The sequence below is a fragment of the Podarcis cretensis genome, assembly GCF_951804945.1.
Source record: "Podarcis cretensis genome assembly, chromosome: 14".
NCBI lineage: Eukaryota > Metazoa > Chordata > Lepidosauria > Squamata > Lacertidae > Podarcis > Podarcis cretensis.
The window spans coordinates 27702902-27729414 of NC_137183.1; the positions used below are offsets into that span (position 1 = coordinate 27702902).

Here is a 26513-nt window from a genome sequence, read left to right on the forward strand (position 1 = left end):
GGTGAATAACAGTGTTTTCCGGAGATTTGCATCTAGCAAAAGTGGAATATATTTTTTTTCTGGATTAAAAAATAAAAATCTTTAGTGCATCCAAAGTTGAAAGATCAGTTTCTGCATGCTCAATACCCCTTGTCACTTTTGAACCACTTTATCCTTATGGTTGTAAGATGCTGCCTTCCAGAATCAGGCCAAAAGACCTGAACTGAGCATCTGGAAGAGAGCTAGAGTCTTCTGCAAAGCTCTAAAGCAGGGAATGAGAGCATTGGTCGTCTAAGTAATCATTACAACAACTCTGTAAGGTAGGTTGGTTATGTTCATTCCCACAATTCCACATTTTGGGGATGTGAGAAACTGAAGCTGGGAGACAGAAACACAAGGTGCTGCCTTTTACAGAGTCAGGCCATTGGTCAGTACTGTCTGCACTGACTGGCAGCAGCTCTATAGGGTTTCAGATAGGGGATATCCCTACCCTTACCTAGAGATGCCACCCATATTATTTACCCATAGGGGCTGCATAAACACCATACATTTAAAGCACACACCCCACCCCGAAAATAGAATCATGGGAACTGTAGTTTACCCCTCACAGTGCTACATTTCCCAGCACACCTAACAAACCATACTTCCCAGGATTCTTTTGGGTGGTGTTTTAAATGTATAGTCTGCATGTGTTTAAATCTGGATTTATTATTTCAGCAGAAATTCTGATTAATAAATAAATTATGAGGAAGGGATCCCTCTGAATTGAATTATGGGATGGCATTTTGGTGAGGACAGTGTCATGCGGACATTTGCTGGCACGTGCAGGAAATCCACATTAAGCTTCCAGGTGCATGCCATGCCAACTTTGTAAGTGTTTTAACTTTCCTTTCTTTCCCCTCAGAGCATATTGGGAATTGTAGTTTGCTGAGGATGTGCTGGGAATTCTCTGGGAAAGATCCCTAGTCCCTCTCAGCAAGCTTCTGTTCTGGTGGTCCCTGAGGGAGATGCAATGCTTATTGAGAGTCTGCAATGTAGATAAGCCCTGAGTCGCCCCCATACTAGGACCACATAACAAGCAGGGCTTATCTGAGGCCTGGTCAATGCGTCAAGGTGATCTGTTGCTGACTCTACTTCATATAATCATAGAACTATAGAGTTGGAAGGGACCCTGAGGGTCATGTAGCTCAACCCCCTGCTGTGCAGGAAAAACAGAAGAAGAGTAGAAGATTTTGGATTTGATATCCCGCTTTATCACTACCCGAAGGAGTCTCAAAGCGGCTAACATTCTCTTTTCCCTTCCTCCCCCACAACAAACACTCTGTGAGGTGAGTGGGGCTGAGAGACTTCAGAGAAGTGTGACTAGCCCAAGGTCACCCAGCAGCTGCATGTGGAGGAGCGGGGAAGCGAACCCGGTTCACCAGATTACGAGTCCACCACTCTTAACAACTACAACATGCTGGCTCCGCTCTTAACCACTACACCAGCTAAATAATCCCTCCTGCTCTGGGACTGGACAGAGGAGGATTGGTGGAGACCACCTCCCCAACCTGACCCTTCCAGAGAAGAAGAAAACAGTACAGAATTACAACAGAGGCGTGAGGGAGATCACAGCTCAGAGGCAGATGAGGGGGAAAACTGGGAAATAATAGGAGAGAAGCACCATGAAGGGAAAGAGGGAGAGGGTGGAGACTCACTCGGGGCAACACCATTATTCCAAGAGGCTTCATTTCCGGACCTCTCTCTGTGAATATTGAATAAAAAGCAGTTGGTAAGAACTTTTCCTTGTCTTATCCGTTCCTGGTGACCTGCCGTGGGGATTGGATCCACTGCCGCCTGACAGAGGGTAGGACTCGTATCAATGGTTTCAGGTTGCAAAAGAGATTGCGACTAAACATTTGGAAAAACTTTCTGACAGGGAGAGCACTTCAGCAGTGGAACAGACTCCCACGAGAGGTGACGGACTCCCCTTCACTGGAGGTTTTTAAACAGAGGTTGGGTGGCCATCTGTCATAGAATCATAGAATGGAATCTAGGTGGAAGCTACACACATATTTTAAAAATGCTGTGAAAGTGTTTTATTTTAAAATGTTTTGAAGAATACATTGAATTTTGCATAGCTCACTGTCGCCATCTTGTGTCACATTTGTATATTGCACTTTGCAACACATTTAAAACGTTTTATTTGCAGCTGTGTAGCTTGAATCCCTAGTCCAAGCCCCTGCAATGCAGGAATCTCAGCTAAAGCAGAGATGGCCATCCAACCTCTGTTTAAAAACCTCCAAGGAAGGAGAGTCCATCACCTCTCGTGAGAGTCTGTTCCACTGTCCAATAGCTCTTACTGTCAGAATGTTTTTCCTAAGGTTTAGGCAGAATCTCCTTTCTTGTCATTTGAATCCCTTGGTTTGGGTCTCACCCTCTGGGGGAGCAGAAAACAAGCTCCCTCCATCTTCCATGTGGCAGCCGTTCAGATATTGGAATAATAATAATAATAATAATAATAATAATAATAATAATTATATCCTGCTCTCCCCAGCCGAAGCCGGGCTCAGGGCAGCCAACAACCATAAAAGTAACACAGCATTCTAAATCAATTCATTTTAAAATCAAATCAGAATCAAATGTAATGGCAACCATTGGGCCAGAGCTCTATGAGGACTACCAAAGGAGGGGGTCAGACTGTGCCTTGGCCAAAAGCCTCTCAGTCTTCTCCAGGCTAAATATATACCCAACTCCCTTAAACGTTCCTCATAAGGCTTGGTTTCCAAACCATTAAAACAAAACTAAGCACAAAATTCAAAATGACCACCTAAACTGCAACTCCGTCTAACATGTTCACAGCAGTGACTCTCTCCCTTCCTCAGAGCCTGCTATCTCCATCCATACGGCCTCTTCATTCCTCAGCCCCCTCAACCACTTCTCAGAAGGTTTGCTTTCAAGGCCCTTTATCATCTCGGCTGCCCTCCTCTGCACATGTTATCTCATGCATTTTTATTTTGCTTGGTGGGAGAAGAGGAGAGGGATAATTGAGGCTTCGGTAAATGATGACGGGAGGCATTCATCTAAGGTTTATTATGAGTGGGCCTGTTGAAATTAATGAACCTGACTAAGCTGGGTCTACTCTTGAGTAAAACTTCATCAAATGCCTCCCATCACTACTGACCCAAGCCCCAATAACTCCTTCCCGATTCTCTCACCCAGTAAAATAAAAATGCAAAAATGTTCCTGGAATAGGAATACCCTTTTATCAGAGTCCAGCAGACTCAAGGAACAAAGAATCATTACAGACCAGTTTCGGGATAACAGGGCCCCATTCATAAAAATGAAAAGGGAAAAAAAACATATTTACTTGTTAAAATGCTTTGGGGCAGTTTGGTGGGTTGTGTGTGTGTTTCTTTAAACATTCGCTCGGATACGGAATGCCCAGTTCGAAAAGGAAAAGTGAAGATTTAAACAGATGTGTTCTGGCGAGGCAGTGGTGAGGACAAACATTAGAAGTACTCAGGAGGAACAGACAGTTGTGTGCGGAATTGGCTTGAGGGTTACGTAAGAGAACTCGGTGGCTGGGGAGCTGGGTGGGGGGAGACGACTGGCTGCCACCTTGCTTCTCCACCCCCTCTCAGCATCATCACCCTCTAGGTCACAGCTTTTTCCCTACCCATCACCTTTCCGTAAAAAATAATAATATCCCATCAGCCGCTGGATCCAGCCTTCCCTGCCATTTTTTAAAATAACTTTTTATTCAAAATTAAAACAAAACATATCATCCAGAAACATATCATCCTTATTCCCCCCATTTTTTCTCCCTCCCCCCACAGAACCCACCCCCCGACTTCCCTCAGTTCCAGTCTTTGAATTCTCTAAAAATGCTGTTTTCTGCATGTTACACAGTTGTATAGATCCTCAAACTATTTAGCTGATTATTATCAATAAAAAGTTTGTGAATGTTTATTCAAAACCAGCCAAGGAGTCCAGTTCGCTTTGTTGTGTCTTCAAATACTTTGTAAAGGGTTCCCATTCATCTTTAAAATCACAGTTATCCTTATCCCGTAGCTTGTATGTCAGTTTTGCTAGTTCTGCATAATCCATCAATTTTTTTGCCATGATTATTTAGTTGTGGTTTCTTCCATCTTCCGTCCTTGTGCTATTAAAACTCTCGCGGCCATTGTCGCATACATGAAGATGTTTTTCAGCCGCTGGACCCAGCCTTCCCTGCCATTTCTAACAGCAACCCTATTCCTTTTTCTCACTGTTGGAGGATGAGAAAACTTCCCACCTCCTTTTCCCCCTGGGGAAGATGGTGTCAGGCCTGCATATACATCCTGGGTTTCTATGAATTTAGAAACGTTTGACAGGGCTGACCTAGGACATTTCGCTGCTTGAAGCAGAACAGAAAATGGCACACACACACACACACCACCTGCCTCCTCATTCCTGCCGCCTGAGGCAACTGGAGGCCGCCCAGAGGAAACCCCTGCACACTGAAAGAGGCGGATGAGAAAAAAGGAGTCCGGAGAGGAGCAGGCGGGGGGGGGGGCAGAGGAGTCTCAAAGGAGTCTCAAAGGAGTCTTTAAGGAGTCTCAAAGCGGCTAACATTCTCCTTTCCCTTCCTCCCCCACAACGAACACTCTGTGAGGTGAGTGGGGCTGAGAGGCTTCAGAGAAGTGTGACTGGCCCAAGGTCACCCAGCAGCTGCATGTGGAGGAGCGGAGACGCGAACCCGGTTCCCCAGATTACGAGACTACCGCTCTTAACCACTACACCACACTGGCTCAAGTGGGAACCAAGCATACGCCTGGTCAAATTAACGGTCCATGTAGGTCAGTGTTGTCTGCATATGGACCGGCAGTGGGTCTCTGGAGTCTCAGGCAGGGGGCATACCCACCCCTTCTTAAAGATGCTGAGGACTGAAACTGGGACCTTCCATGTGCAAAGCATGAGACCCTGAGCCACTGCAGCCCCTCCCAGGAATAGAGGAATTTGTTTTATGCTGAGCAAGACCAATGGTCCCTCTAAGGGTGTGTCAGACAGAGGACGTTTCCAGGCCTACCTGGAGATGCTGAGGATTGCACCTGGCACCTTGCGCATGCAAGGCCGGCGCACTCCCACTTTGCTATGGCCCTTCCCACTTGATAATACAGTGGTACCACGGGTTACATACGCTTCAGGTTATATACACTTCAGGTTACAGACTCCACTAACCCAGAAATATTACCTCGGGTTAAGAACTTTGCTTCAGGATAAGAACAGAAATCGCACGGTGGAGGCGTGGCGGCAGCGGGAGGCCCCATTAGCTAAAGTGGTCTTCAGGTTAAGAACAGTTTCAGGTTAAGAACAGACCTCCAGAACGAATTAAGTTCTTAACCTGAGGTACCACTGTACTGTTGTTTGTTTCTCTCAATTTTTTAGTTCTCTAAATCTTACCCATCCGCTTCCTCCATCCAGACAAGCAAGATAAGAGTTCAAGGACATATTCCAGCCAGGGTGTAATGCTGGACAGTGATGGGTGTGACCTGGGGAGAGTTCCGGGGGCCAGATAGAAAGGCAAGGAGGGCCACATTTGACCCCCAGGCCTGAGCCCCCTCCCCAGGTTTATAGAATTCAGCGTTCACTTGTGCCACCCACACGTCTACCTTGTTTCAGTCATTGCACAGGGGTATTGGGGGGCGGATTTTGCTGGCTTAGCTGTTATGCCACTGGTGTTGTGGGAACTCCATCAAATCCTAAAGCCTCTCAGCTGGCATAACTCTGGTATAGGATTGTCCCCAAGGAGGCTTTTAAAAATTAGCTAGACACATAAAAACATTTACTAGGATCTCATGGTTTTGTTATTACGGGACTGAGTGGCGCATGCTACCCATGAAAATATTATTATTTTTATTTCAATTGCTTTTCCAATACATAAACTATGGAGAATGGTGGACTTTCATCTCAACCTCCAGATCACAGACACTGACGTATATTAATATTTAACAGAAAATAAAATCTCTGGGTTAAAGAGCCTTGCTTCTAGTAGTTTGTTATTGGGGGGGGGGGTGCGCTGAAAAGCCATTCTCATCACTTAAAAGGGCACATTATTCGATTTACATAATCCTGAAGGAAGCTTGTAAGGCACCAGACTCTTATTGTGCCAGAAAAGGGATCCAGACCGTATAAAATTAGGACGACTCTGTCCTTTTCCTTTCGGTTATTTTTCCATTATGAGAATGTCCAAAACTCTTTGCCAGAAAGCAACCCTGTCTAGGGCTTTGGAGACAGATCTGTGGGTTTGCAGGTAGCCTTTGGAGTAATCATAACACTCCCATAACCATAGAAAATTTACAAGCAAATTTTGTAGTTGAAATAGATTGGTGAGGAAGGTTCTGACCAGGCCAAAGCAAATGAATGAAAACAAGGTCAAAATCCAGTCTAATACATTGTGCAGTTATGGGAGCCGCTCTTAACCATTAGCTATACAATAAGGGTTGGCTACTAGAGGTTCAGCGGACCCCGTATGGCCACCAGGGGCTTAACCTCTATTGTCTAACATCGCCCGTGACCCCAAAGAAACTCACCCACCCAGTGCTATTTTTCTAGAAAAAGAGGGGCCAGAACTCACCATGAACGCCTCCCTCGTTCTCTTATACAGTGGTACCTTGGGTTAAGTACTTAATTCATTCCGGAGGTCTGTTCTTAACCTGACACTGTTCTTAACCTGAAGCACCACTTTAGCTAATAGGGCCTCCTGCTGCTGCTGCTGCGCCGCCGGAGCACGATTTCTGTTCTCATCCTGAAGCAAAGTTCTTAACCCGAGGTACTATTTCTGGGTTAGCGGAGTCTGTAACCTGAAGCGTATGTAACCCGAGGCACCACTGTAATGGCAATGGCACCCACCTGAGAGATGCTGGCAAGTTCTGGCTTTAATAAAAGCCCTGTACCCACTCACCATTATCTGTGGGTTTGGAGTAAGCTTTCATCAGTATGCTTATGACCCTCAGATACTACATCTCTTTTCCACCAGTTTCAAAAAGCTGTAGAAGTGCTGAATTGTTGTTTGCGATCCATAGTGGACTGGATGCAGGCCAAAAAACCCAAAAAACTATCAACAACAACGAAGCTCAGTTCAGACAAGATGGAGGTGCTGCGGGTGGGCACATGATGCTATGGACTGGAGTCCTTTCTTAAGGTGAGGTCTGCAGTCACGGTGCTTTTAGATTCAGCCCAATCTTCAGAAACTTAAGCAGCTTCTGTGGCGTGAACTACACCCCACCAGCTAAGACTATGTATACACCCAATACCTTTAAAGCACATTTGAAGCACGTTCTTTCCCTCAAAGAATTCTGGGCCTTGTAGTTTGTGAAGGGTTGCCAGGAAATGGAACTCTGTGAGCTGCAAACTACACTGCCCAGAATTCTTTGAGGGCAAGAATGTGCTTCAAATGTGCTTTAAAGGTACAGGGTGGGAATCACCCAATGAACCCCAAGAGCAAAAAGTCTGCATGAGGACTTCTGCTTATGCAAAGGGGCTGCCACCTCCCTTTCCCCTATGCCTTTTACCTCCCAAAATTGGCTCTGGGTGGGTTGGGGGAACTCCCTCAGGTTTCTCCTCTGCCACTGACTGGCTGCGTGGCCTTGGTCATGTCACTCTCACCCAACCTTTCATCTGCTAAAATTGAAATAACAGAAGTCCCACCTCAAAGGGTTGTCACAAGGGCAAATTGGCAAGTGCTTTGCAAATACAAAGTGCACACATGCATATATAAATGATAAATAGCATCAGGACTATTTCTTACCATTATTTATTTATATTTATTCATGACCTTTGTACCCTACCTTTCCTCCAACAAACTCAAAGTGGCACACATAGTACTTCCCCCTTTCATCCTCACAACAGTCCTGTGAGGTAGGCTAGACTAGTGATTGGCTCAAGGTCACCAGGTAAGCTTCCTAGCTTAGTGGGGATTTGAATCCTGCTTTCCCAGGTCCTAGTCTGACACTCTAACCATTACACCGCTCTGTTTCTTTCCCTCTTCTTGCAATGAGTTCAGTGCAGCAAATAGGCTGGGTGTAGCAGCCAGCTGCAGTTTCCTTGAGTGCCCTGACTTTTCCGTTTGGAAAACCTGAGGGCAGGCAGGGCTACTCCGTCTTTCTGTCCTTTTTAAAATTGATGTGATCTCCTTGTCTGAAAAGCAGGATGAAAATATGGTAAAGAAGGAAACAGTGAGCTATTAAGGCACCTTGCACATGCTCCAAGGCATGTTTGCTTATAGTTCCACGACTCCAGCCCCCAGCTCTGGTATTCCACAGAGGCTTCAAGGCCAAACCCCCTGGTGGGAAGAATTTATTATTTTATCATAGAAAGCAATATAAATAGTACCAAAGCCTATCATTATCATTACTGTTGTTATTATTATTACCACCACCTCCTATTGCACATCAGGCAGGTTCCTCTGTTATCTCTTCAGCACCTGTGAAAGACATTCCTCTAAAATATTTATCCTAGTTGGTCTCTGTCTTGGATCTGATTTAACTTTATGTGTGTGCCTTTTGCAGCTTTAAACCGTATGTATGTATGTATTAAATGGTTTAAATATATGCTGTTGCTACTTGTAACTGTTATATATATATATATATATATATATATATATATATATAATATTGTATTGTAGATCACTTCCAGACACCTCATGGAAATGTGATTCATCAATGAAGTAAGTAAACATGACCTTTACACCTTAACTTTCCTCCAGAGCTGAAGGTGGCACAAACAGTTCTCTCCCCCCCCCCCAATCCCTTTAATCCTCACAACAATCCTGTGAGGTTGGTTTAGAGCTAGAGAGGTAGTGACTTACTAAAATGTCTCACCCGGTGAACTTTATGACCAAGTGGGGATTTCTTGGAACCTAGGAGTCTCCTGGATACTTTTAACTCAGTCGTTCCCAAAGTACTGTCCCCGTGGGAGGGGAGGGATTACTTGGGAAGGGCGCTAAGAGGCAAGGCAAAAGCTGCTATCCCTGGATCACGTTCATCGATTTTGTTGAATTACCGTATTTTTTGCTCTATAAAACTCACTTTTTCCCTCCTAAAAAGTAAGGGGAAGTGTGTGTGCGTCTTATGGAGCGGATGCAGGCTGCGCAGCTATCCCAGAAGCCAGAACAGCAAGAGGGATTGCTGCTTTCACTGCGCAGCGATCCCTCTTGCTGTTCTGGCTTCTGAGATTCAGAATACTTTTCTTGTTTTCCTCCCCCCCAAACTAGGTGCGTTTTGTGGTCTGGTGCGTCTTATAGAGCGAAAAATACGGTAGATGGCTTTAAGTGGATTTTGAATAAATGTGCAACTGTTACTGTTTTGCCTTTCATTGTGTTATTATCTTCCTTCGTGGGCCGCGCAAAGCCAAATTCTGAATAATCCTTGTTATGGGGCAGGGGCGGGGGCACTAGGAGCGAGAGTAGATGGAACCAAGGGGGCTGTAAAGGTAAAGGTAAAGGTACCCCTGCCCGTACGGGCCAGTCTTGACAGACTCTGGGGTTGTGCGCCCATCTCACTTAAGAGGCCAGGGGCCAGCGCTGTCCGGAGACACTTCCGGGTCACGTGGCCAGCGTGACATCGCTGCTCTGGCCAGAGCCAGAGCCAGAGCCAGAGCTGCACACAGAAACGCCGTTTACCTTCCCGCTGGTAAGCGGTCCCTATTTATCTACTTGCACCCGGAGGTGCTTTCGAACTGCTAGGTTGGCAGGCGCTGGGACAGAGCAGCAGGAGCGCACCCCGCCGCAGGGATTCGAACCGCCGACCTTTCGATCGGCAAGCCCTAGGCGCTGAGGCTTTAACCCACAGCGCCACCTGCGTCCTGCTGACCCCTGCTGACCCCCCCCCCCCAAAACAAAGTTTGGGAGCCACCGCTCTAACCACTACGGCACACTTTCTCTCCTGATTTGGGCGCTTTGACCAGCAGCCCAGGGAGGTTGAGACGCAACAGGCAAAACCCCCTCCTTCGTCGGAAGATGGTGCGCCGCGCGGGGAGGTGGAAGGAAACTTTCCCCCTGTTTGCTCCCCTTCCGCGCCGCCTGGCCTGTCCCGGGAGCGGCGTCCGGAGTGCCAGGGCCGCCGGCAAGCGGCCTCCTCCTCCTCCTCTCTTCGCCCCCTCGCTTCGCCTCCGGCGGGGGCGGCCCGCGCATTTGCATGAGACTCAGACGGGCCGCGGAGCGCGCGTTTTTACGCGCGCAAGAAAACGCAGCGAGGAGGAGGAGCTCGGGGAGGGCCCGGCCGACGCAGACGCTGCTCTAGCCACCGCCAGAGGCGCCTTCACCGAGGAGCCGGAGAAGAAGTCAGGAGAAAGTTTGAAGCAGGAGGAGGAGGAGGAGGTTGCTACAGCAGCTGCGGCGCTCTCCTCGGCTTTGTCCCCAGGCCAAGGCGGCCAGCGGCCGCCCCTTGCAGCTTCGACCCCGACGCGCGCCGCCTTTGTGCAGCCGCGGCCGCCTGCTCTTCGCTGCTGCAGCCCGCGGGCCGCCGGAGCCAAGCGGGTCGGCCCGGGGGCCGCCGCCGCCGCCGCCAAGTTCGTCTGGTCGAGGGAAGTTGTTGGGTCTTTGGCGGCGCCTCTCTCGCTTTCTCTCCGTCGTTTTCCCGCCGCCGGCTGGCCGTCCTCTCTCGCGTCTCCGTCTCTCCTCCTCCCCGTCTGGGGCCGCCGGCGGCGCAGCCATGTCGTCCATCCTGCCCTTCACTCCCCCCATCGTCAAGCGCCTGCTGGGCTGGAAGAAAGGCGAGCAGAACGGGCAGGAGGAGAAGTGGTGCGAGAAGGCGGTCAAGAGCCTGGTGAAGAAGCTCAAGAAGACCGGGCAGCTGGACGAGCTGGAGAAGGCCATCACCACCCAGAGCGTCAACACCAAGTGCATCACCATCCCCAGGTGAGGAGAGGGCGCCTCTGGGCATGGGCAGAGGGCCGGCGTGCGGCCAAGGCGGAGGCGGGGAAGCAGGTGCCTCTGGGGTCCTGCCACACTTCCCGCTGCTTTTGCTTTTGGTTCCCCCTCTGAAACCTCTTCTGGCTAGGCTGGGGAGACCCCTTCCCCTCCTTGAACCACCTGGTGGCCCCACAGGAAACCACGCCGACCGGTTCTTCCGCAACGCGGCGAGGAAAGTGGGTTGCTAAGCGGGATCTCCGGCATGTCGCTTGTAACCGTGCATTTGGACTTGGTCTTATGCGGGGGTGGAACAATAGCAAAAAAGTGGGGGATCGGCTGTTCTTCCTCCTTGCCCCTGTGCAGCGCGTTGAGGCTGCGATCCGAGCACCTACCCCATACCTGGGAAGAAGCCCCTTTGAATTCATTAGGGTCTGCTTCTTGGTAGACATGGTTAGGATTGTGCTGAGAGTTTTTTGAAAACTGGATCCATCAGTCCGAATGAAAGGGTGGTATAGTTCTTAGAAGTGCCCCTGTGTAAAAGGCCTGGGATCTCCTTTATTCATTCAAGGTGCTGTGTAAGCCACCTTTGCCAACCTGGTGCCCCCCAAAAGTTTTAGACTACAACTCCCAAACACCTGGAGGGTGCCTGGTTGGGGGAGGCTGATGGAGCCTCTTGCACACAGCTGGACACTTTGGGGACAACCTCTCCACACCTCGGAGCATTTACACATCCTTAAGGAGCTGGAAATGCAAGGAGTGTAACTACTGCTTTTTAACTTTATGTCCTGCAAATCTATACATATGCATTTTCTAAAACAGCTTTTGAATTCTTTAAATCTCACTGTATATCATGAAAATTATAAACAGAATATTTTCATTTAAGTATAAAGTTGATTTCTATCATGAAGTACTTTCTGGTGGCATTCCCCAACCTGGGGCTCACCATGCCAACTGCGGCTGGTGGGAATTGTAGTCCAAAACATTTAGTGGGCACCAGGTTGTGGAAAGCTGCTTTATAGTCTTTGTTTATAGTCTTGTCTTTGGAAGGTCAGCTCACCTGCTCATAGTTCTATTTTGGCATTTTAGAAAGCCCAAGTGAGTGAGAGCGAGTGCTTTCATCAAGAAGACTTGCTGCAGCTGTATCCATGTATTGTTATTAATATTACCGTATTATTAATTACCTGCCCATCCCCATAAGGTCCAAGGGCAGCTTACAGCAATTGAAGTACAATGTTGAAAACAGTTCAAAACAACTTATAGTTGCAAGAAATAAGATGGGACGTACACAACTGAAATGTCAAATGCCAGGGTCAAGAGGTGTCTTTTCAGCATTCCCCAAAAGCTGTATAATGAAGAGGCCAGATTCACATATATGGCAGTAGCTCAGCAGTAGAACATCTGCTTTGCTTGGATGGCATCTCCAGGAATCACTGGGGAATGTCCCCTGTCTGAAACCCTGCTCTTGATGGGCCGAGGGTCTGAATTGGTATAAGGCAGGTTTCTATGTTCCAAAACAAGGATGCGGAACCTGTGGGCCTCTGGGTAGGACTGAGGAGCATGAAAGATCTGGTCTTCCCTGGAAGCAGTTAGTAGTTAGTTAAGCTCAAGCATATATATGAGGGAGGTGCACCTTGATTTAGAAGCAGGTGTGAAGTGACTCATTTCTAGGTACAGTGATATCTTGGGTTAAGAACTTAATTCATTCCGGAGGTCCGTTCTTAACCTGAAACTGTTCTTAACCTGAAGCACCACTTTAGCTAATGGGGTCTCCCGCTGCTGCTGCACGATTTCTGTTCTTGTCCTGAAGCAAAGTTCTTAACCCGAGGTAATATTTCTGAGTTCTTGGAGTCTGTAACCTGAAGCGTATAGGTACCATTGTATCTGTATGCAGGCAGCTAGACACTCTGATACAGGAAACCCCTCCCCTGTACTGGAAGTCAGGCTCATGCAGACGTCCTCTGAGAAAGAAATAGAACCTCACTGTTGAGAAGTAGTGTACCTTTAAGCATTGAATGTAGTGCTCCTCAGCGATGTCTGGATAAGTGATGGACAGTCTTGATCCATAGCAGCTCTTGTGTATCTCTTCCCTCACAACCCACAGAGGTACTGGTAGACTTGCGATTGCAGAATAATAATAATAATAATAATAATAATAATAATAATATAATTTTTTATTTATATCCTGCCCTCCCCAGCCAAAGCCGGGCTCAGAGTGGCTAACAGCAAAAATAGCACAATTTACATAAAATCACAGTCAATTAATTACCGTATTTTTTGCTCTATAAGACACACCAGACCATAAGACGCACCTAGTTTTTGGAGGAGGAAAACAAAAAAAACAAAAAAATATCCTGAATCTCATAAGCCAGAATAGCAAGAGGGATCGCTGCACAGCGATCCCTCTTACTGTTCTGGCTTCTGGGATAGCTGCGCAGCCTGCATTCGCTCCATAAGACACACACACATTTCCCTTTACTTTTTAGGAGGGAAAAGGTGAGTCTTATAGAGCAAAAAATATGGCAATATACATTCAAAAATCAATTCAGAATCAAATTAATGGCAACCATTGGGCTCAAGAAGGTACTCAAGTACAGCCTCGGTCATCTTGATGTCCTCTAGATGTCAGAGGCTTCAGCTTCTGCAGGCACGAGGCTGATGGGAATTCTAGCCCAAAACATATTTGGAGGGCATCAGGTTGGCGAAGGCTGCCCAAGAGCAAGGCCTTCCTTAACTTGCATTTGTAGAATACAGTAGGTGTGTTATGCAAACTGGGGAGCCTACAAATATTCTGTTGGGGTCCGTGCATCCATATCTCGTTTACTTTCCTCTTCTGTTGGAAATAACAGTGTGAGTCTCTTGCTTTATTCCTGTTAGTGCCAAACGCTGGTGTTCCTTCCTCCTTCCACTTCTACGCAAAAAACCTTGCACGTAACTAACTGCGTTGAAACCAGCACAACTCTGTTTTCCAGGACTCTTAGTGGGCCCAGGCGACGGCAGCTCTTTCTTACGGGCAGGGCAGTAACACCTAAGCTGAACAGGGTGGGGATTATTATATGGGCCAAGTAATTAATCATGGTTGTTATTTTGGTCATTCATTCTTTACATTCCGTGCGTGGCTGTCATTGCGTGTGCAGGCACACACCACTCATGTTTTGCACGCATGAGCTCGGAAGTTTGTAAAGTTTCAGAAGTGTCTTTGAGGGGTGGGAGCTGCTGTGCTTAGCATTCTGTTATGAGGTTTTGCTGAACTGGAAAAACTGAGCTGTTTGGCAGCTTTGAAAATTTTCTTTTCTTTTGAGCTATAAGGCATCATCACTGCTTCTCTCTCTCTCTCTCTCATTAAAAAAGTTCATGCTATACAGTCCAGAAAGTCCTGAAATAGTGCTTTCTCTCTCTGTGTGTGTCTCTCCCCCTGTTTGTTTCCATCCTTGCCTCCTGCTTTCCTAACGCTCTGTAAATGTGTGTCTTGGCTGTCAGAATGATTTAGTATGGAGTGGCTGGCTTGCACAAAGGGGCATCTGTTGCGCTTGGCCCCTCTGGGAAGATGGAGAGTATCGTGTAGGACTGAAATGTTTCTTTGTATGGGGCAGCGATTCCTGACATCCCCCATTGTTATTTCACTTTATTTAATTGTTTTATGAAATGTAGGCCACTTTTTCAGGATGTGAGTAAATCCGGTGAAAAGTTTTAAGAAATCCCAATCAGTTTGTGCTGTCCTATGCTGGTAGGTTTCAGGAGTGACTACAGATGAGGCTGACCTCCTTCCTGCATCATTTTGGGTAGGAATAAGTTGCCACCATGTGAAAAATGCTGTTGCTGCACCACTATGCATTGTACGTTTCTGTGCCCAATTCAGAGTGCTGGTTTATTACAGTGTTTTACGGCTCATGACTCCAGTATTTTTCTGGAGTGCCTTTCCCAGTATGAACCTACCTGGTCCCTTAGATCAGGCTTCCTCAAACTTGGCCCTCCAGATGTTTTTGGCCTACAACTCCCATGATCACTAGCTAGCAGGACCAGTGGTCAGGGATGATGGGAATTGTAGTCTCAAAACATGAGGAGGGCTGAGTTTGAGGAAGCCTGCCTTAGATCTTCATCTGAGACACTTCTCCTGGTCCCTCTGAGGGAGGCTTGAAGGGCGGAGAAGACTTCTTCATTGGTTGTTCTCTGTTTGTAGAATGCTCTCCCCAGCAAGGTTCGCCTGCCATCTTTCTTGACATCTTTTTGTGTGGATGTGGGTGGCAGGGTGCTAATCTAGGACACAAGTGGTCAGTCTCTGATATACAATTTGTAACATACACTTTAAAAAACAAAAGGAAAACTAGAACCATGAGTTCCTCCAACTGTCACTGGAGTGCAAAAATAATTTTGAGTGCAGGAATTTGTTCTGAGGCCCAGAACTCAACTGGGCTCACATTTAAATTCTAAATTCTGGGTCTTCCTCCCTCTTCCCCTGGGACTTGATGTACTGTGCTGCTGCCTTTGGAATAAAGGTAGACCTTGTGGGTTACACTGAGACAAGGTATTTTTATCACACTACATGTGTTAAGTTGCTTATCTTTGCTACAGTATCTGTGTTATCTAAGCCAGTTTCGTCATGGGTGGTTTGTGCCCTCCTACAGTCAGTGCTCCACAATGCTGAGTAATTATCACCGAACTGCTACTGTAAAAGATGTGCCTGTTTGAACCTACATTTAGGCCGCAGTTACCACTGACTGTAATTATTTGCATCTCATTGCCATTCAACTCCCACTTTAGGATTGTCTCTTGTATATACCTTCCAGATAAGATTTCACTCCGTGCATCTGGTGAATTGGGCTACAGCTAACAAAAGCTTCTGCTATAATACATGTGTGAGTCTTGTCAGGGGCCTCAAGACTCCTTTGATTGTTTTTACTGCAAGAGACAAACCCAGCTGCCCCTCAGGAAATAATATAGACCAATAGCTGTCCGCCCTTTTCACATGCAGATCCACCTTTAATCCCGGTATGCTCTGGTTACAGGCTGCAAGGCATTTCCTTCTTACTGCTTCACTTTCTCATCTCTTTTTATCTCTGCCTGCTTTTTACCCACCTGGCCCAATGCCCTCTAAATTCTTGCAGTGGGCAGAAGGGCTGTGAATATGTAAGTACAGTCAAACCTGAGTTCCCAAACGTCTCTGTTTTGGAACGTTTCGGCTCCTGAATGCCAAAAACTACTCCAGTTTTCAAATGATTTTCGGAAGCTGAACGGCTTCCGAGCCATGTTTTTCATTTTCCCCCCATTGACCAGCCCATTGATCCTCGGTTTTCAAACTTTTCGGAAGCTGAACGGTCTTCTGGAACGGATTAGGTTCGAAAACCGAGGTTCCACTGTATTGTTGCAGGCTTCAAGAAAGCACCTTGATCTGTAGAGAGAGTGGGGAGGTGCCATAGCTCAGTGGCAGAGTATCTGCTTTGAATGCAGAAGGGCCCTGGTTCAGTCCCTGGTAGCATCTCTTGGTAGGGCTGGGAAAGTCTCTTGTCTAGAACCCTGGAGACAGTACTGACCTAGATGGATCAGTGGTTCTTACTCTGAATAAAGACACTTCCTATATTCCTGCTTTTACAGTGTATGTGACGTTCAGTCTTGCAGCACCCTGAGACTTGTGGCGCTTCCAGATTGAGGGTTTTCTGAGTACTGCCTGCTCTTTGTTCTCCCACTGTAGGGGAGCATCCACACCATCCATAATAATCAATATTATTTATTTATTACCTGCCTTTAGCTCTAAGGTCCCAGGATGGATTACAGCAGTAAAAACAATACAGGCAACTCTCCAGTTAACATGTGTTCGACTCGTGTGCGGCTGCGTATATGCGCGGTGGCGGGAAATAAACAAATTGATTTTAAACTGTGAAAAGGCATGGAAAGGGCAGAAACGGCCTGAAAAGAGTGTGAAAACTAGAAACATGAAAAGAGCGGGGTGGGGGTGGGGAATGGCTAGTAAGCGCTGCTGGTTTTTTGAAAGACTTTTCAAGGATTTCCAGAGGTTTAGATGGTATGTACAGGCTTTTTAGATGGTGTTCCCCATTATACGCGTTTTCACATATATCCGCGGTACCTGGGAACGTAACCCCTGTGTAAGTGAGGAGTCGACTGTATTAGAAACAGTTTAAAACAACGTATAAAGCACTCCCTATGCACATTTTAAGAACATGGCTTCTCCCCAAAGAATCATGGGAACTGCAGTTTCCTCCTTACAGAGCTACAGTTCCCAGCACCATTAACTGCCAGGTGTTTTGAGGGGGAAGTCGTGTGCTTTAAATGTGTATGGGAAGTGCGTTAAACGGTTGGTCTGGACCTGCTTAAAACTACATAGTTTTCCACACAGGAAGAGGGTGGCGATGGCGGCTCCATCAGAACAAAGTTCGGATGGGATGTTCGGATGGGGAGGTTGTGGTCAAGGTACAATATGGGTGAGGCAGTAAGTAAACCGGAAGAGAGCTAAATTTTCAGGGAATGTGGAGAATGCATCCTGAGAGCCAGGCTAGGAAATGGTCACTGCAGGACAAGCATTTGCTGGAGCCCTTTTGCCAAGTGGGTGGTGGTTCGCCTTGAATGAGAAACCTCTTCTCCAAAAATACAATGGAGTCTTGTGGAGCACCACTGAGTGTATTGCTAGGTATCAGTTTATACCATGATAAATTTGGATTCTGCAAGTAGATGGGCTGAAACTGTACACACACCATACTGTTAAAGGACATTGAAAGCACGCACACACACACACACACACACGTGTCCCAGGAGTTTTTGTTTTTTAAATGTATGATATGTGCAGCCTTGCAACTAGGATCTGGAGAGTTTTTGCTTCTAGGGACAGCCTGATTAAAACGTGTTCTTGAACTTTCACCATAGTGATCTTGGGTTTTGGTAGAGAGTGTCTGCAATTTAAAGAAATCTTGGGTATTGCTGCGACTGGCTCTTTTTGTTTCAAGAAACAAACATTCTCCGAAGAAATGGGTGTAGTTCTTCTATGAGCACAATGGGCCTAGTGACTTAAAAATAAATCTCTGTGTTCTGGGAATTGCCCAGAGTGTTCTTTTGCTTCCTTTACGCCTTAGCTGGGTCCTCAGAGTCATTCTATTGACTTCTGTGGTTAGATAATTAAAGTGGGATAATGTGTAACAATGCAGGATTAATGATGCCTGATGAAGTCCTGGCTGTCTGTGTTTAAATGTAGATACCTTGCAAGTGCCTTAGGAGAATGATAGTGGCTGCAAGCACAGGGTCACAGAGGATACTGTATATTAATTTCTACACTAAGAACGCAAGTTGGCAAACCGTTCTTTTTTTCTTCATGGTGAAGCATCAAACAGTTGAAACATTTCCAGTGAGGGGAGTAATAAAAAACTGTGGTTAGGGAAATCTATAGAGCCTTGGATCTTGGATTTTGTAACCCCAGGGAAGTCCAGGGAATCATTTCTGTATTGACTAGGGCTGTGTACACACCATCAATTGAAAGCACCACCCAAGAAATATGGGAACTCTAGTTTACCCCCTCACAAAATGACAGCTCCTAGAACCCTTAACTACAGTTCTGATGATTGATTGGCAGGTGGAATGTATAGTGTGTATGGGGCCTTATATGCAATGGGATTTCTGCTCTACAACACAGAAGATTTTGGGGGTGTTTTAGGGAGCAAAATGTTCTGATTTTATTCTCCGATAATTATGTTGAACCCAAATCAGCTCATGATAATAAAAGAACATTTAAAAATGAGCATTTAAGATTTCCATCAATATTGTATTTATAGGCACAATAGTATAACAAAAATTCAGTAAACAAATAATGCAAACTTGTAATAATTCAACAACAATTAATCAGAAATGGCTCCTGATTTCCAGTCCTGTACCAGATGATATAACCCTGAAATTCTTTTTAAAAAATCAAACCCAAACCCAAACTCTGTCTTCAGCAGTATAACTGCTAGAGTCTATTGGGCACAAACCCTTACGAAGGAGACAGGAGATTCGTCTAGACTTGCCTGTGCTCATCCACCTCTCTGCCCTGGTGGGACTTGCAGCATTTCCACTGTGAAATTTTGCACAAAATCTGCAAGATAGATATAGATTGCAGGACTTCTGGATCATCCAGATAAACAATTTGTCCTTGCCTGCTTTTATGTGTTGGATTAAAAATATAAAAAGGGAGAGGGGATTCCAGTTCAAAGGTGTTTGTGTTGATTGGCTGTGAAAAGCTGGAGACAGCAAGAAAGCGTTAGAGCACTGGTAGAATGTGGGTGTCTGGATGAGGCTCTCCTCCCTTGAACTTTAGCAAATGCTTGTTGTAATCCCACTTTTGCTTAAAAACGTAAGAAGAGTTTTGGTGGGTGAGACCAGAGACTCACCTGGTCCAGCATCCTGTTCATATTGGCCAACTAGATGCTTTATGGGAAATCTGTGAGCAGGACCAGACTGCAACAGCAACACTTTCCCCTCTTGTAGTTTTCAGCAACCAGTAATCACGTTATAGCCCTATCCTCCTCTGTGAGTTTGCCCAATTCTCTTTTAAAGCCCTCTGAGTTGGTGGCCATCACTGCCTCTTCTGGGAGCCCCTTCCATAGTTCTGCTATGTGCTGTGTAAAGAAATTATTGCTTATGTCTCTCAACGTTCCATTTCATTGGATGTCCTCAATTTCTCGTTTTTATAAGACAAGGAGAAAAAGCTTTTCTCTACCCACTTCCTCAACTTCACGCATAATTTTAGACACTGCTATTGCGTTGCCTCTTCCTCTCAATTTCTCTGAATTGAACAGCCCCCAAAGTTGTAAACTTTCCTCTTAGGAAAGGTTCTGGATGCTGGAATCTTTGGCCTGCATTCTTCCAACCGGATTATGATCTCTTGGGGAATTGCAAACAGGAAGCCGAGGAGAGCAGGAGTCCATTGCTAACACCTGTGTGTCTTGCATCTCCTGGTATATGTTGGGATGTCTTTGGCACCACACAGCTATTGGAGGCAAAGGGATGGGAGAAGGGCTGTGCACCATTTTAAAGATGGAAAGAAGGGCCTTCAGGGCACCTTGCAGTGGAAAGAGGGGCAAGGGGGGGTAGCCTTTGTCCACCTGGTGCCCTCCAGATGTTTCTGACTGGAGCTCCCATCAACCTGTGTTGCCTGGGGCAAATGGGAGTTGTAGTCCAGAATGTCTGGAGGGCACCAGGCTGGCAAAGGCTGGTTTATAGCTTCGTAATGTTCATTGCAGGGTATAATTTTCCTAGTGTGACTCCCATAAACTATATTCAAAGATAATTACAGAGTTCATTCTTCCTTGTGCTGTAATATTACAGAGGACCTCTGCGTGTGCTATCTCAGTAATAACAACAGCCCTTTGAAGGTGGCTAGTATCTTTCCTCAAATTGAGATAAGGGGCAATGAGAGGGCAGTCCCTTGCTTGTGGGTTAGCTACTGCGCTCGTTTCAAGGTTTTATTACTTGTGTAAAAAGCCCTGTATGATTAAGCACCAGAGAATCTGCAAAGCTGTATCTCCCCCGGTTGCTCAGATCTGTGGCTGAAGATTTGTTGATGGGGTCCCTACAGTAAAGCATGCTGCTACTAGCTTATGGGCTTTTAGTGTTGTGGCAGCAGCCCTATAGAATGCGCTAGATGTGAAGCAATCCCCAGCATTGTGATCTTTTTGCCATTTGTTGAATATTTTTCTCTTCTCCTGAGTCTTCCTGGATTAGTCCATTCACGGAATCTTTTCTTTGATTCATAATGCATGACTACTCACATGGTGATGAGATTCTTTGTAAGGGTATGAAATAAAGAGGGCTGGTGGTGCCTGTGAGTGTGAGGGCCTGGCTGTATCCTGATGATTGTGTCTTTGCTTGTTAAGCCAAGATGCAAGCCTTTTGCCCATGCAATTAGCGCCTTCACTCCTCCCTTTACTGTGAGCCATGTTTAAGCTGGGAAGTCTGTAATTAATCATCAATTCCCTGAAAGCTATGGCTACCAGCTTTGGAACATGCCATGAATAAAACAAAGTTTTGCTCCATGGCTTGTTCTGAATGGGCAATAGTAGTTTCCCTGTAGTTTCTCAGTTCAGATGGAACAGTAAACTATGGCTAATTAGAGATTTGCTGGTTTAATGTTTTTCATGTGAGGGGAGAATCAAAGGAGCTGGTTCATATTTCAGCTTAATAAGGAAATACAGCCATACCTTGGTTTTCGAACAGCTTGGTTCTCTAACGTTTTGACTCCCGAATGATCGAAACCCGGAAGCGACTGTTCCGGTTTTTGAACGTTATTTTGGAAGCCGAACATCTGACAGGGCTTCCACAGCTTCCGATTGGCTGCAGGAGCTTCCTGCAGCCAATCAGAAGCCGTGCTTTGGAAGGCTAATGTTTTGGAAGTCGGAAGGACTTCCGGAACGGATTCCCTTTGACTTCCAAGGTACAACTGTACTGGCCATAGCAAACCATTGGCTAAGTCTCGCATGCTATAAAAATAACGTAAGCAGCAGCAACAACAACAACACCCAATGTAAAAAGGAAGTGAGATGACTCTTAATTGCTGGGAATCACAAGTGGGGAGAGCAGTGATGTTGCACTCAGGTCCTGGTTTTTGTCAGGTTTCCCACAGGCATCTGGCTGGCCACTATGAGAACAGGACCCTGGGCTAGGTGTCCACTGGCTTGATCCAACAGGGTAGTTCCTGTGAGCCCCAATCATGCATGGTTCAAAGATCAGGATCTTTCCGAAGGGACTTAATATTTATTACTCGTTTTCAAAATGCATCGTTTTAACAGTCTTTAAATGCAGGGAAGGCAGCTGACTTTGGCTTTTAGTTGAAAACATCCTTTTTATAGTTAGCTATGTGCCACCTCTGGGCACGCCTTAGCATTCCACAGATGTTTGGCGGTAAACCTTAACCAGTCTTCATAATACTGCAGCATTCATCTCTGTGGGCTCCTTGCATGCACACCCCATCTCCCAGGCCACTTTTGACGGATTGCTTATCCATCACTGCTGTGATCTGCTGTGGAGCCGCTTTACCCTGGAGCAAGTCTACCCTTTCTGATATTTTCTGCTTCCTTTATTTCTCTCTCTTTATCTCTTATCCTTCCTCTAAGAAACTCAGGGTGGCATTCACAGCGTTATCCAACTTATGCACTCACCTGTCCTGCATGGTAGGAGAGACACTGGTTGACCCAGTGTTGCTTACTGAACTTCATGAAATCTGGATGGTTGGAGCCAAGCTGTCCCAAGGTTCTCATTTTGCCTGTTGCTCCTGAACATCCACAGTTGGTTGCAAATGCAGGGGAGAGGAATTTGGCTTTGCTTGCAGGGCATAGAGCAGTGATGCACAAATATAGGATGGGCAATACCTGGCTTGACAGCAGTACATGTGAAAAGCAACTACGGTTTTTCTTTCTTTCTGCATGGACCCTGAGCTGAATGTGAGCCCCCACATGGGCTGCTAAAAAGGCCAATGCAATTCCTGGCTGTATCAACAGAAATATAGTGTCCAGATTAGCTTTTGTCATCCTGGTTGGTTCCAGTGCTTTGATCTACAACTTCCATCATCCCTAATGCTTCACCATGCTGGCTGGAGTCATGGGAATTGTAGACCAAAGCGTATGGAGGACACCAGATTGGGGAGGTCAGATCCAGATCCTAAGAAACTCTCTTCTACTTTGGTGAAACCTTACCTGGAGTACTGTGCCCTGTTCTGGACGTAGCAGTCTAAGAAGGATTGTCATCTCTCAAGGAAGAAGGTCGTGGTCACCAAAGGGCAATGTCACACTTGCCATGGCGAGTGGGGAAGCGTTAAAAACCTTCCTTGTGTCCTGCGTCAACTGAGTGTGCTGTACAGTGGTACCTCAAGTTACATAGGCTTCAGGTTACATACACTTCAGGTTACAGACTCCGCTAACCCAGAAATAGTGCTTCAGGTTAAGAACTTTGCTTCAGGATGAGAACAGAAATCGGGCTCCGGCAGCGTGGCAGCAGCAGGAGGCCCCATTAGCTAAAGTGGTGCTTCAGGTTAAGAACAGTTTCAGGTTAAGAACAGACCTCCGGAAAGAATTAAGTACTTAACCTGAGGTACCACTGTAAAACATAGTCTCTGACTCCTCTTCTGCCGATTGTAGAGGTTCCTCAATGGACACAGAGGGCTTAAAACCCTTCCTTGAACATTTTTGGTTTGTTCTTGTTGCTAAGCTCTTGTTAGCTCGGAAGCTGTGGCTCCTGCATATTGGATATGGGGAATATTTCTCTCCAGAGGAGTACAGCTGTTGCACATGTGGAACACGATGTGAAGCCAAGAAGCATGAAACCCGACTCCTTCCCCCACCTCTTTCTCCTCACCCTTAATGAATTTTCTGGGCAAAAGGTATCCCATTTCCAGTAAGTTCCTGCCCACTTACTTGAATTCCTTCTTTTTTTTATTAAAAAAATAATGTATACTCTCTTTCTCCCCCCACCCCACTTCAGCAATCCATGTGGTTTACTGTTCTTCCTTACAGTCAGATCTCCAGTCCCAAGACCTTGGAAGTCACAGGTTGAAATGTTGAGTTTTTGTAACTTCTTGCCTTCTATGTCCAGTTTTTGTTTTAACCTTGGTTGTAGCAGTTGCTGTGGAACAGTGATCAAAACAGAAGCCTAGAAAGCTGTAGGTTTTATTTATTTTATTTCAAAAAGGGCTTTGTTTATATTATTATTGGCTATATCGCTTTTAAAGTTAACACACACTCACATAGTTGGTTTTTCCCCTCTGCTCCCCTCCCCTCTCTCTTATTATTTATTTATTTCATAAAATTTATCCCTTGAATGTTCAACAGTGGAACTGGCTACTTCAGAAGGCGATGGACTCTCCTTTGATGGAGATTTTTAAGCAGAGGTCAGATGGCCATCTGGCAGGTATTCTTTAGCTGTCATTCCTGCATTTCGGGGTTAGACTAGATGACTCTTAGGAGCCCCTTCCACTTCTACAATTCTGTGTTTCTGGGCCGTGAGCTGCCATGATGGGGGCTGTTTTGGCCTGATGGGTCGTATAAAACTTGATAAGCAAATGAATAAATGTTTAGCCAGGTAATTCACATGTCGTCCTTAACAAATTACCTAGCATGAGGTTTGCTTTCCCTTGGAATCCTGAGCCAGCTCTGAGCCTTTTTCCGGAGGCTTTCCCGTCACTTTGAGCACTGCCGTTTTGTAAGAAGAAGTGGGGAGTTGGGTGTGCCACACTTCCGTCCATGCACACGCTCCTGTACACAGTCACAGATTACAAGCCACACTTAGGGTGTGGCTCTGGTCTGCAGAAACACCTTGCCTTCAGGGTTTGTCTTTGTTAAACAACTGCGCTTTCTAAGCCTCCTGGATCCAGATCTTGGAAAAAGCCCATATTTTGCAAGTTACAAGGGCCCTCTGGCCCTTGTTTGTTTGTCAAGTGATTCACTTTCTGATATCTGGGAGAACTTCCCATCAGTGATGTGGGAAGCTTTTATTAAGGGGCTGAGTCACTTTGCTGCTTTTTGCTGAGTGTTCAGGCTTTTGAGTCACGGCTTGGCTCACTGATGGATGGATCAGCCCTTCTTGAGGTAAGCGAAGTGCAAGTAATATCAGCTGAGGGCCTTTTGAAGGGACTTTGAAACAGTAAACCTTTTGCTGCCCAAAGAGGGCAATTTTATCTTGGGGTGGGGGGAATGATGTTTCCTAGCCACTTTTGCTTTGGCTGAAAGGGGAAGAAATGAAGAAACAAATTTGCAGAAGTTAATATCTGCAAACAAATGCAATCTTTAAAAGAATTATTATAATGTAACAACTTGCAGAATTGCCTTATGCCATATGTTTCACACTTGACCACTTTGATCTGTGAAACTGACATTGTTACAGCTGCCACACAATACTCAGGTTGTAGTTTTAAGAAATTGTTATTTTGATGTGGCAGCAGCTATACTTTGCAACACCTTCAATGTACTCTTTTTGACACCTGCTTAAAACATTTCAGAGACTTAGATATTGACAAGTTTTAATCTCCTTTCCTGTTAATTTTAATGACCTTTTAAACATTTTTAATTACTTGTTTTTGGCTGTTATTTTAAGTGACAGTATTAATATTTCTTGCAAACTGCTTAGAGGTGTTTTGTTTTGGGGTTTTTTTTACACCGAAGCTGTGTAATTTAAATAGAAATACTGTATGCAACATTCCAGGGAGCAAGACAGTGAGCAGGTGACCTAAATAGACCTTCTGGTCTGCTATGCAGGTTTTGCTAAGTGCTGATGGGCAACTTCAAGGCTCTTCCTTCTCAGGGGTCTTTATCTTTAAACTGGACAGCCCTTCAATGCGGGGCTGCTTTCTGCAAAATAGGATATGTTGGTGCTTCATTCCTGAGTCATTTTGAAAACCACTTATTAGTTTTGTTTCCGAACTTCTTATATCCCTTTGTAAGCCACCCGCATCCTGCATGATGGGATTGCATGTAAAATCTGAATAAACAAGTCACCCAAGAGTGGCTACAGTGTTAGACTCTGTTGGGGTGACCTGGCTACAAATCTCTGCTGAATCATTGCACATTCAACAAGCATACAATTTGTGCACCTGCGTACACAAATAGTTGGGCTGCACACCTCAACAAGTGTGCACTCTTTCACATAAACACTAGTACATGTATAGAGATGGGTTTATTGGGTTGTTTTTGTTTTTAGTATGTGTTTTGTGTTTTTATATTGTCTTTTTATTAGGTAACTACCTTGAGACCTGTGGGTATAGTGTGGTATACAAATGTAATAAATAAAATAAAAATAAGTAAATTGTACCTCTGTTCAGTGTAATGTGTGAACAAGCCTAATAAGCCAGTATTCCTGGTTTATCAGGATCAAGCATTATGATGGTGCAAGCTGACGAATTGCTCCTGCTTCACTCCTCCTCCTGCTCGAGTTGGGTAAATAAACCAGGAAGATTTTGCTTCCTGCTACCTTTGAACTCCTGCCAACCTATCAGTTCAAAAGCACGTCAGAGTGCAAGTAGATAAATAGGTACCGCTCTGGCGTGAAGGTAAACGGCGTTTCCGTGCGCTGCTCTGGTTCGCCAGAAGTGGCTTAGTCATGCTGGCCACATGACCGGGAAACTGTACGCCGGCTCCCTTGGCCAATAAAGCGAGATGAGTGCCGCAACCCCAGAATTGGCCACGACTGGACCTAATGGTCAGGGGTGCCTTTACCCTTTACCTTTACCTTTGAACCCAGGATCATGCCTTGTTAGGGGTCAGTGTATCCTGATCTCAGATTTGGTTGTCGCAGCTGGTTTATCTGGCTCAGACCTGGGTAGCAGTTGCTTGTCCACAATAAGCCACAATACTGGACTCGGTTGAGATGACCTGACTTATTACTGTGTGCAAATGTGGCTGCTATCTGTTGTCTCAACCTCTCTCTTGAGGTGGTCCAGAGGATAAAATGAAGAGCGTGATCCTAGGTATGCGATCTTGGAGTTCTTTGACAGAAGGACAACTACAAATTTGAGAGCCAGGGCAAGTAGACCAGCCTTAGCGAGGTCTCATGAAGTCAACCTTCTTTCTGCCTCTTGCTGTTCTGTGACAGAAGCCCCAAGACTTCCAGCCAGCTAGTGTTATCTGTGTCTTGTAAGGATCTGACCTGCCTTCCTCTAGTAGGTTGGTGTGATGTAGTGGTTAAGAGCATTGGACGAGAC

The 26513-nt window shown here is 45.8% G+C and overlaps 1 protein-coding gene across 1 annotated transcript in view; it reads left to right on the forward strand.

The window, feature by feature from the left end:
- The first annotated feature begins 10231 nt into the window (after positions 1-10231).
- SMAD3 (SMAD family member 3) overlaps positions 10232-26513 on the forward strand; it is a 58403-nt gene continuing 42121 nt past the window's right edge. The window contains exon 1 of the mRNA XM_079954338.1: positions 10232-10858. Within this exon, the coding sequence (XP_079810464.1) occupies positions 10653-10858 (206 nt within the window). The 5' untranslated portion in view covers positions 10232-10652. The remainder of the gene's footprint in view (positions 10859-26513) is intronic.